This window comes from Xiphophorus hellerii, chromosome 15 (genome assembly GCF_003331165.1).
Source record: "Xiphophorus hellerii strain 12219 chromosome 15, Xiphophorus_hellerii-4.1, whole genome shotgun sequence".
Taxonomy (NCBI): domain Eukaryota; kingdom Metazoa; phylum Chordata; class Actinopteri; order Cyprinodontiformes; family Poeciliidae; genus Xiphophorus; species Xiphophorus hellerii.
In genome coordinates, this window is record NC_045686.1 from 5,705,118 (window position 1) to 5,717,191 (window position 12,074).

General features: G+C 45.0%; 1 protein-coding gene across 1 annotated transcript; it reads left to right on the forward strand.

Moving 5' to 3' along the window:
• Positions 1-3: 3 nt before the first annotated feature.
• On the forward strand, positions 4-4,768 carry slc35d3 (solute carrier family 35 member D3). The gene is made up of 4 exons (XM_032584939.1): positions 4-332; positions 1,910-2,120; positions 2,635-2,792; positions 2,865-4,768. Exons 1-4 carry the CDS (start codon positions 108-110, stop codon positions 3,573-3,575), a joined length of 1,305 nt encoding a protein of 434 aa, XP_032440830.1. The 5' UTR covers positions 4-107; the 3' UTR covers positions 3,576-4,768.
• The last annotated feature ends 7,306 nt before the right edge of the window (positions 4,769-12,074 follow it).

Sequence of the window (12,074 nt, forward strand, 5' to 3'; positions counted from 1 at the left end):
CCCCCCGCCGCGCCGCCTCCCCCTCAGTGCGGAGCCGGAGCGCAGAGAGGAGAATCCCTCCTGAGGATCAGCTGGAGGCCCCCCGCCGCCCGGGTCCAGGTGAAGCCATGGAGGTGTTCCGGAGCCGGCTGCTGGGGATCTCCGTGGCCGTGGCGCACGGCGTGTTCTCCGGGTCGCTCAACATCCTGCTCAAGTTCCTCATCAGTAACTACCAGTTCGGCTTCCTGACGCTCATCCAGTTCCTCACCAGCTTCACGGCCATGCTGGCGCTGGAGAGCCTGCGGCGGCTCGGGAGGATCCAGGTGCCGCCGTTCGGCATGCAGCTGGCCAAGGTAGGAGCCGGAACCGGTTCTGGAGGGGTTCGACCCACAACCGGTTCTGGTGTTCCACCTCAAGTTTTATAGGTTTCTTTCTTTTTTCAGATTTCTGAAATAGTTTTTTAAATTTTTGATTCTAAATGGAAGGAAACCGTTCTGTAGAACCGGACCTCTGTAGAACCGGACCGTAGAACCGGATCGGAAACTTTCTGCAGCTTTTCTCACTTTCATCAGGATGTTTTACTCCAACAGTCATCCATCCATTTCATCTCCAGTTTTCTATTACAAATTAATAACTTTTATTCACTTACCCATAAAAACCTCCTTCAGATCCTTTTTTCAAATATCAACATTTAATTCAAATTGATCCCAGAGGGAAATTAAATGTTGAAACTCATTCATTTCAATTCTCCAGAGTTATTGTTGTTATAACAGAGAATCGTTCAGAGAATCGTTCAGAGAATCGTTCAGAGAATCCTTTAGATGATCAGATTTAAAACGTTCCTTCCTCACCAGAGGAGAAATTATTTTCTGATGTTTCTACATTAAAGGCGCTCTGCAGATGTTAGATCCAGAAAATGCCAACTAGAAGTCATTTTCCCCATTTCCTCGGCGCCCGTGTGGCGCAGCGCCCCTGTGGTTTATATGCAGATCCGGTTCCGACACAGAAAATGTTTTGTTCTAATTTTTATGTTTTTTTAATCAGAATAAATCCGTGAATTTTCCGGTGCAGTTTCGTCTTTCTGAGGCAGAGAGGATCTCACTGCGCATGCGCAGCAGAGGGAGAAAAAATTATTTCTGTTCTGATTCCTAGAAAACAGGAATGTTTATTAATAAAGGCGATGTAAATATGCTGCTGTTTTTTTCATAAATGGATCCTACTGGGCAGATCCACAACCTGGCAGATATCTTTACCGAACCGAACCGAACCGGGATCAGGCGGTTCCGAGGTTCTGAAAGCTCCGCTGCTGAACATCCGCATTCAGACTTTCTGTCACATTTAGTTCTGGACTCCGGTTCCGATGTTTCAGAACTTCAATGTTCCTATCATACATTGAGGAGCCCCCACAGGATGATGCTGCCACCGCCGTGTCCCAGAGTGGAGTCCCTCAGTGCTGGCAGCTGGGTCAGGCTCAGAACCCGACCCCCCCCCCCCCCCCCCCCCCCCCCCCCCTCACACACACACACACACACCCCCCACACACACACACCCCTGTCTGCTCATCCAAGCCGGGAGGAAAGCAACAGAATCTGCAGCGACTGAAATATTTGAACCAAAGTTTCATGACGTCATATTTCTCCTTCCTAAATGTATTTAATGTTTGAATATTAGGGCCAGCTCAGAATATAAAAAATAAAACTACGACAGTAAAGTCGTAATGTTATGACTTTAGATTTTACTCTAGAAATATTGACTTTATAATCCTATTATTTCGTCTTCATTCTGGTAATAAAGTCACATTTATGACTTTTAATATAGTTATTACATCTGAAGTCCTGCTTCTGGTAATATTTTTACTATTTTATGTTGCCCTAATACTCCCTGTGGTGCTGATGTTGTGTGTTTTGACTCTTTGCTCCTGTTTGCGCAGGAGTTTGCGCCAGTCTGCATCCTGTCCACGCTGCAGTCCACGCTGACGCTGTGGTCGCTGCGCGGCCTCAGTCTGCCCATGTACGTGGTGTTCAAGCGCTGCCTGCCGCTCTTCACGCTCTGCATCGGGGTGTGCGTTCTCCGGAACGCGCTGCCGTCTGTGGGCGTGGTGACCGCCGTGCTCATCACCACAGGGGGCGCTGTTCTGGCAGGTAAGAGCCAGGGGTCAACGTTGGTTGTGTTCATCCGTCCAGTGGCGCGCACATTTCCTCTAATCCGCTAATAACAGAGCTAGTTTTTAGCTTAGCACTTTAGCTAACTGAAAACATTTAGCGCTAATTTCCCTGATTGGTAAACAGCTGAATAAAAGTTCAACATCTGAGTTGGTTAAAAATTCTTCTAGTAGTTATGCTCTTATTTTGAAGTGGGTGAAGTCTGTTCAGTTTCCTGTCCTCAGTTCTCTGTTTTACTCAATAATTTGATTTTAAACAACAAACAGTAAAGAACAAAGCTAAGAACCATGTTAGCATTAAATAGCATGTTGGTATAGCACTTCACAATTAGCTTCCACAAACTGCCATGTTGGTAGTGTTTAGCATTAGCTTCCGCTGATTACTGTGTAGCACTTTAGCTAATGATTGTGATGAACTCTTCAGCTAGCTGCTCAGGTGGAAACCTGCCTTCACCGACTGCAGGTTCACTTCTTGTCTTGGTTGTTTCCTGCAGGAGCCGGAGACCTCACCGGGGATCCGTTTGGTTACGTCACCGGGGTTCTGGCTGTAATCATTCACGCCTCCTACCTGGTTCTGATCCAGAAAACCAGTCTGGAGAGCGAGTATGGACCTCTGACTGCACAGTACGCCATCACCATCATGGCGTCGCCGGTGTGGAACCTTGTTTCAGGAATTTCCTGCTTTCATCCTGTTTTTGTTTCCTGACGTTCTTCCTGTTTCCAGGTTCTGCTTGTCTGCTCCATCATCTCCATGGACGCTCTCAACATGTGGTCCTACGCGGGCTGGGAGGAACCGCAGATCACCGTCATCTTCATCCTGTGCATCTTCATCGGCTGCGCCATGAACTTCACCACCCTGCACTGCACCTACATCAACTCGGCCGTCACCACCAGCTTCGTCGGCGTGGTCAAGAGCATCGCCACCATCACGGTTGGCATGCTGGCCTTCAAGGACGTGGCGCCCACGCGGCTCTTCATTGGCGGAGTGGTGGTGAACACCATTGGCTCCATCACCTACTGCGTGGTCAAATACTTTGAGACGCAGAAGAAGAGTTTGTACGAGGACCTGGAGAAGGACGCCGCGCAGCCTGGAGACCCCTACACCGAGAAACCACCGCTGAACGGGGAAGGGTCCGCCACCGGTCCTGAGCCGGGGCCGTCGGAGAGCGGAGACGGGAAGGAGGACGAGGCGCCTCAGTTATCGAACGGAGCGCTGTCGGTGGAGGGCAGCGCCGGAGGAGACGGTGACCTGAAATCTGTTGTGATGACGGAGAAAGAGGCGCTGGAGATGCAGAGGGAGCACCTCCACCAGGAGAACGCCGCCGCCGGCCGGTCCGCCACCCAGAACCTCGTAGGAGCATTGAGGTCCATCAGGAGTCTGCAGCTCACCAAGAAGGAAAATCTGATCGATAACATAGAGCTTCAGAGTCCATGAGGGCGGGATGGAGACCCAAACGGACTCCTGAGCCGAAACAGAAGGGAACTCAGCGGACAGACCGGACAGAGACCAGACAGACTGGACAGAGACCAGACAGACTGAACAGAGACCGGACAGACTGAACAGAGACCAGACAGACTGAACAGAGACCGGACAGACCGGACAGAGACTGGACAGACTGGACAGAGACCAGACAGACTGAACAGAGACCGGACAGACCGGACAGAGACCGGACAGACCGGACAGAGACTGGACAGACTGGACAGACCGGACAGACCGAACAGACCGAACAGACCGGACAGACCGGACAGAGACCGGACAGACCGAACAGAGACCGGACAGACCGAACAGACCGGACAGACCGGAGGATGTCTTTCATTTGCATCGGCCCGCTTGACAAATGCTTGATGGTCTTGTTGGCTTCGTCTCTCTGCTGAAGATTTCACGTCCCAGAACTGCAGAACCAGGAGGCGGACTGACTGTGTCTCCATGGTAACGAGTATGAAGCAGTTCCAGTTTGAGCCAGCAGGGGGCGGAGCTTCTTCTCGGCATGTGGATTGGGCGGCGCAGAGCACGGCTAGCATGACGCGGTCCGTCTCCCCGGTCCGGTTAGAACACGGCTGGACTGAACCCTGCAGGTCCAGTTTACTTTTCATTTGCTTCCATTTCATCATCAGATCCAAAATAATCAAAATTAATGTGTCGGCCATGACGGTACCGGGTTCTGTTCCATGTCCTTTGGGTCATCCGGGTCACTGCTCAGAGGTTTGTCTGTTTACCTAAAAGCCAAACGAAGTTATAAATTCATAAAACTGAGAAGTTTGTTTCTATGACGTTTTACTTCTTCACCACACAGCAGGTGGATTTTATTTTAGGTTTTATTAAACTGCTTTTTTTTCTTTCTGGTTTGGTTCTGAACTCATGCGTCTCAAAATGCCAAAAATGTTTTTTATTTTATTTGATGTTTTCAGTGTTTTCACAGCTGAGAAGGGAAAAACTCAGTCACAATGATTTGATTTCCACTGTGGCCTTTTTATTTACCGTAAGTTTTTTATAAAGCCTCAAGAAGAGAACAACGTTTGATTGTTTTTGCTGTTTTATGATAAAAGGACTCCGTCATGTCAGCTGTTTATAAGATGTTTGTTGTGTGTAATATTCACTGAGTTCCTATTAAATGGCTGCCAGACTGATTTTGGCTTCTGCCTAATAATCTGTTATGGCGGCGAGAGAAATATGTTTTTATAATATTAACTAAACCAAAATAATATTAGCTCTTTATTTAAAATGTGAACAAGGTTTTTACAAGATAATGTTCTGTTTTAAGGTCAAATCAATAATAAGGTAATTATCCTATTATTATTATTATCCATCCATCTTATCCGGGGTCGCGGGGTCAGCAGCTTCAGAAGGGAGGCCCAGACTTCCCTCTCCAGCCTCTTGTTCCAGTTCATCCAGGGGAATCCCAAGGCGTTCCCAGTAGAGGAACATCGTCCCTCCAGGGTGTCCCGGTTTTCCCCTCCTCCCAGTGGGACCTGAACTCCTCACCAGGGAGGCGTCCAGGAGGCATCCTGACCAGATGCTCCTCTACTGGCTCCTCTCGATGTGAAGGAGCAGCGGCTCTACTCTGAGTCCCTCCTGGATGACTGAGCTCCTCTCATGCAAAAAAAAGCATGCTAATATTCCATGGCTAAATAGTCGATATTTCAGCTGTTTTAGGAGATTTTTGGGAAATTTTGTCCTGAAATTCATCCAAACTGTCAACATGTCAGAAATATCTGCCTCCATGTCGTCGCAGGAATTTTCTGCTTTATCTACACATAAGATGTATTTATAATAATGATAATATCTGTGGTATTTTGAATGAACTTTCACCAAAAATATTCATACGTTTTACCTCCAACTGAATCATTTATCATTTTATTCTGATAATTCTGTTGATTATTGAGTTTTGCTATAACTCACATTGTCACTAATTGAAGCTGTTCATTTTTGGGTAAACAGAATCGTTTCAAACCAACACACAGCTGGAGGGATGAAAGCTGTCGGACATTTTGTCAGCAGCTCGCCTCGTGTTTCTGTTCCCGCAGCAGCTTGTTGCTCTTGGTGGTTTAAGCGGCTCGGCGCTGACAGAAGCTCAGCAGAGCCGGTTCTGTGTCTGCGGAGGCCGTGTCCACCTCCAGGCGACCCGGCGACAGTTTCTAATGAAATCAGAGGGAATCAGGCGGGACGTGTGTGGGTCGGAGAGCCGAGCTAACGTCGAACAGAATTACTGCAGCGTCACGGACAAACACTTTCTATTCCAACCCTGGGCTGAAGCGTCCAGATGTTCCTCTCATGCTGATAAGACTGATGTCTTTACTCTGCTTTATTTCAGCGTTAGCCTCAGAGCTAGCTGATACTTCCGGTTCAGGGTTTGGCGGGTTGTGATCAGAAACCAGCAGGTTTTGGTTCCAGTTCGTAAAACGGAACATCAGCTGGTTGAGCAGTTGAATGTTTTTAAATCTGAAGTCTTGAAATGTGTTTACTGTAGTTAAAGCTGATGTGAAAACACAGAAAGACATTTATTAAAAAAACACCAGGTGGGCGGAGCCACGAGCCGCGGGGGGCGTGGCCTAGTCCGGAGATGAGAGACTTATCAAAAAGCGACTAGCCGGAAATTTAGCAATTCTTTTCCAGAAAGTTGAGTTGTGGAGTTTCATCTAAACCCAGCAGCTGGTTGAGACCCGATCCAGCAGCTCTCTGAGTCCAAACCAGTTTTGGTCGGATAAATCAGGCCAGCGTTGAGGTTCTGTGATGGCCTTCCTGTTGGTAAACTGTGGAACTTTGATAGACCCTGAATGAAGCGTATCGTGACACTGATTCCTGCTGAGGTCCGATCAGTGGTTCTGGTTCTGGTTTTTTCCTCTCTTGTTCTCCTCTGACCGGTGAAAAGCTGCCGCCGCCTTGGACTGAAGAAGCTGTCATGTCCAGGTATTGATCCGTATTGATCTTCTGCTCTCACACTCTCCCAGCTTCATTTAACGCTCTGGCGGCGGCGGCGGTGGCGGCGGCGGATCATCAACACGTCCAGCAGAACGTCGATGAGGTTTCTGTTGACGCAGACGAACCGACTCCATTTTCCTGCTCATCCTGAAGTTCGATCATTCAGCGTCAGACAGATTCACTAAGACAAAAAGCAGGAATGTTCCGATTTTTTACTGCTTTAATGTTTAAACAGATAAAAACACGAGTTTTAATTTTTATATTTTATTCTTGTTCTCTTTGCTCTGCAGGTTTGACAACAAATCGACACCTACACATGTTCTTGTTTTAACTCTTTCTTTGTGTCTGAGCCAAATGAAGGTCTAATTTAATTTTTATTCCCTCTATTAGCCACATGTAGCATTAGCTTTCAGGGACCAGTAAGAATGAAGTTAATGATGGAAAAATCGACGGGCTGATATTGTGTGAGAATGCTGATCAGAACTGGAGCAGAATTATAATGTCTTCCTTTTAAATCTCTGGGTGTGGTGACAGTTTGTTAGGTCTCCAATCTGCTGTTCTCAGTTTTATTTTCTGAACTCAAACCAGACACTTCGTTGTCTCTGCTTCTACGTCTGGTGGCCATTTTGAGTTTGATGTTCCTCTCGTGACATCATCGCTCAGCTGGGATTCCTGGCTGTTTCTGACTTTTCTGTTTTATGTTGTTGCAAATTTTCAGCTGAAAGACAAGTAGAAATAATCAACTGGGTGATTTCTGTGCAGATTTGACTCAGAGTTAAAAGAGTCCTGAAGAATCCTGCAGCTAAACTGCAGCCTGAATGAGGAGGAAGAGCAGATTAAAGGTCCGAGGCGGACAGACAGCAGGTGTGAGGAGGAGGAACGTTTGACACCCGGCTTTTATCTTCTCAGGGGAATTGGATTAAATTTGGCTCAGACTCTGACAGGCTGTGATTTCATCTCTGCTGAGGCTTTCAGACCCATTTTGTTATTAGCTTGTTGGCTCGTCGCGCTGCAAACCGACTTTTTCCTTCATTCTGAGGGTCAAAGAAACGTTTAGCTTCAATGTGAGAGAAACTGCTGAGCAGCTAAAATGTTTCTGCTCATCATCAAACAGGAAAATGTTCTGGAAGATTTCTGCAGAGCTCAGAGTCAAAGAGGAGTTTGTGCTGCAGGACTTTCATGTTTGACCTTTGGATCAGAACCGATGAGCTTCATTCTGAAACCTCCAGACAAAACAGCAACAGAGAAACGAGTTGAAACTTTTTATCATCAGTTCATTTAACAGATTTCAAGGCGGAAGTGTAACCGGACAGGATTTCTCAGGAATCGATGGTTTCTCGGTTTATTTCTGACGAGAAAGACAAACAGAAACTAGCGTTAGCGCGTTAGCGCACTGCAGCACAAAACCAGAATACATAACAGAACTAAAGTTAGTTTCTGCTGATTTGCATTCGGTTCATTTAAATATTTACATTACAGAATGGATTCATATATTACATTGATGATCTATAAATAAACTAGATGTCACGTTGTCTCTCTCAGGATCACGTGGAAAAAGGGGCGGGGCTAAGAGGCGCAAACAATTTAAAAACAATACCACAGAAGAAGAAATAGAAAGGAGGGGCTTCCAGTGGTTAAAACAATGACAGAGTTTCTAAAGGTGTTTGAGTCAGGAAGGAGCAATATGAATAACTAAAGAAAGACATTTTATGTAATTATAACAAAAGAGAAACACAACCAGGTTCCAGAACCAGAACCAGAACCAGACTTCCTGCATTTCTCTGGTCCTGAACTGGGCAGCAGAAACACCAGACAAACAAACAACAAGAACAAAACATGACAAAATGACCTTCCTGGCATCTATGGGACACAAACACTGAGAACGAAACAAAGGATGAATGGAAACTCAGTGGTGGTCGCGGCTAACTGCTAGCTAACGAACCAGCAGTTCTGCTAACGCTAAAGCGCTATGGTATTTAGAGAAAGCTAATGCTAAAGTACTAAATTCAGCCATACTATCCCACCATGTCAATAATGATTCTGTGGGACAGAACTCCTGGATTCAGGTTGTGAAATTTGACAACTATCAGTTTTCTAATTTTGCCTGATTCACCATGGCAACCACGTAAATTAGTGTCTTTTATGTATCCAGAAAGATTAATTTAGGGAAAGCTAAGTGTGCTAAACTTTTCCAAGTTAACAAAAATGCTAAAGCACTAATCTAAAAATTAGCTCCACTGTCAGCGTCAGATCAGCGGTGCTGTAAAAACCCAATAATGAAATAAAACTGCAAAAAGCTACATTTGAAACAGAAATGATTCATTTATTTTGTAGAACTTGTTTATTTCAGAGCGTTGATTTTATTTAAAAATAATGAAAACATAATGTTGTATTTATTGAAAGCCATTTCCGCTCAGCAGGAGGGATCGTCTCCATCAGTGAAGTGAGCCGTGAGCGGGTCAATAGAACCGGAACCATTTCACACTTCATCAGTGATGACAGCGGAGCTCTGGGCTCACACTGACCCGGCGCTGCAGCTCTCTGCTCATTTCCTCAGCAAAATGTTCCGAGGACAAACCGGCTCGGTGTGAAAATGAGAAACGTTTCTTTAAAAATCTGACGGCAACATTTAGCGTCCAACCTGGAGCTTTATGGAGTAAAACAGACAAGAATCAAACATGCAGACTTCTGCCATCTGTCCTGCAGAAACACAAAGCAGGACCAACAACAATTCAAAACATTTTGTGTGTTTAATAACTGCTTTTTATGAGAACATCCAGATACCAGAACATGCGCGGACCGGTACCGGTTCTGATGACCGGACCAGCAGCTTGATCAGTACCAGGGCGCCCTCTGGTGGAGAGTCCGCGCTTCCGGCCCCGCAGGTGGATTTTTCTCCGTCCAGCCGTCAGACAGGTGAGCTGTGGACTCGGGTCTTCTTCACGCATGCGCGTAAGAGAACTGGCTGAAGCAGGTGCGTTTTGGTTATTATTTGAGAGACCTCTGTTGCTGAGGTTGCCTCTGACGTAGGCCTTTGTTCGGCCTGCGGCCGTGACGTCACAATTTGCCTATGATCTCGTGACGTGAACAGACGTCAGTCCCCGTTTCTCGGTCAGTTTGGATCATTTCAGTCCAGGAGCCGCTTGTTGTCGGTTGTTTGTTCCAAGAGGAGAAATAAATCAGATTATTTTGAATCCAAAATGTCTTTCGATGATGCAGAGATGGTGAATGAACTGAGACAGAACCTGGTCTACGGTCCTCCTGGGAAAAAAGACAAGATCAACACCATGGTGTGTGTTATGCTTGTCAGGACTCTCAGAAACTGCGACATGAACGCCAAAGGCATCCTCTCAGAAAGCTGCATGGCGAAGATGAAGAAGCGTCTGAAGAAGCTGATGATTTCCACTGGGGACCCAGACGGAGTTCTGGTCATCATCACCAAAGACAACTTATCGGACATCGTGACCACCGTTTCTGAAGCTCTGCACCAGCGGTTCGGCTCGTCTGAAGACATGGTGAAGGCGGCGATGAAGAGAGACGAGGAGTTTGACGAGGCGCTCATTGAAGTTCTGGCAGAGCAGCTTGGAGTTCGAATCCCGGACTGCCACAGACACGATGCCAGCCCAGATCACGAGTCCGATTCCCCGTTTCCAGGACGCGCAGACAGCGGCGTCATCTTCTGCTGTCTGCTGCTCAGAAATATCATCAACGTCCCTGAGGAGCTTTACGAGTTCTTCCCCTCTGATGTTCGGAAAATTATGGTGAGCCGTCTGTGCGGGTTGATGGTCCAACAGAACCAGATGACTGCTTCCCAACTGGAGCTGCAGACAGAAAACCTGGAGAGCATCGCTGCAGCCATTTCCAAGGAACTCCACGAGGCTTTCGGGTCAATCCAGAAACTTTTTAAAATCGCTCTGCTTCCAAGAAACAGTTTCGACGTCTTGCTTCTGGATTACCTTGAAACCAGAATGAACATCACAAGGAAACCCGAGAACACTCTGGCCCGGATGTTTGGAGCATTCGACCGGGACCTGGAGAACATCTCCAGGTGGTTCTACCGGTTCCGCACTTCTCGCTATGCAGGCCTGTTCTGGTAGAGAACCAAAAACTTCCCGAACACAAATTTATGATTTCTGTCTCATTCCAACCAAAACAGATTCTCCTTTCAACTACAGACATATCAGTTATCTGGTCTTTAAAATGAAAAAGTTTCCTGCTTCCATAAAAACTGAGCCGGTTCGGTTTCAATCCCAGCCGATTGTTTCTACTCTTTTCTTTTGGGTTTTCTCCGGGTAATCCGGGTTTTCCCATTTAATCCAAAACCACAAAACTAACTGGTCTCTAAATGATAAAAATAAATTTCTTCAGGATAAAATACAACCTGAGGGAGATTTAGTCCAATCAATGGTTGGATTTGACACTTTTATTAATTTCTCTAAAGCACTTTTTGCTTCTTTCCTTTCTTAAAAACTTCTCTATTTAATGTCAGCAAATTATTTCTACTCTTTCTACTTTAGGCATAAAAATATATAAAATAACCAATAAAAATGATTAGTAAACAAAAAAATATACATATATGGGGCTATCTTTGTATAGCTATCAACATAATGTTCTATGTTGCTAAATATCTATAGAGCTTTCTATGTAACTATATATCATTTATTTATTTATTTATTTAGCTATCTAGCTATCAATGTAGCTATGTGATGGCTGTGTTGTTCTTTTACTTGATGGTTAATTTTATTTTATTTATTTATTTTTATATATGGTACGGTCTGTTTTATCTTGAAAGATTTTCTTCCTCTATGTATCGTTGTAGCTTCTAGCTATCTGTCTAGTATGTGTAGCTATTTATGGAGCATCTATATAACTGTCAATGTAGCTATCCAGCTATCTAGCTATCTATGTAGCTAACTAGCTAGCTAAGTAGCTTCATATCTATATAACCATCTATGTATCTGATGTCTGTCCAGCTGTGTGTAGCTATATTTATGTAGTTATATATCTATGCACTGAGTACAGTCAGATTTTCTCATCACTGCCATCATTTATTTGTGACTCAGTGAATAATATTGTGTCATGTTTATTTTTATCTCTTTTGTCTCTATAATAAAGATATGATGCTGCTGACGATATATGCTACACAAATATCTATGTAGCTAACTATTTATATAACTACCTACTTGTTTATGTAGCTTTCCAGCTGTCAATGCAGAAATCTGTCCAGCGATGTTTGTGCTAACTAGCTGTTTATATCGCTAACGATGTAGCAATCTGTGCAGCTTTTTAGCTAGCTATGAAGCATTGTACAGTAGTTATCTGTATAGATGTTTAGCTATCAAGCTATTCATGTAGCCATCCATCCATCCATCCATCCATCCATATTGCTATATATTTATGTAGTTATCTAGTTTTTCTTGTGCTTATTTTGGGTTATTTGTTTATTTTGGTCATTTTAGTGTTTAAAATACCATAATTTGCTCATAAGGTTAGAACTTTTCTGCCTAATTACAT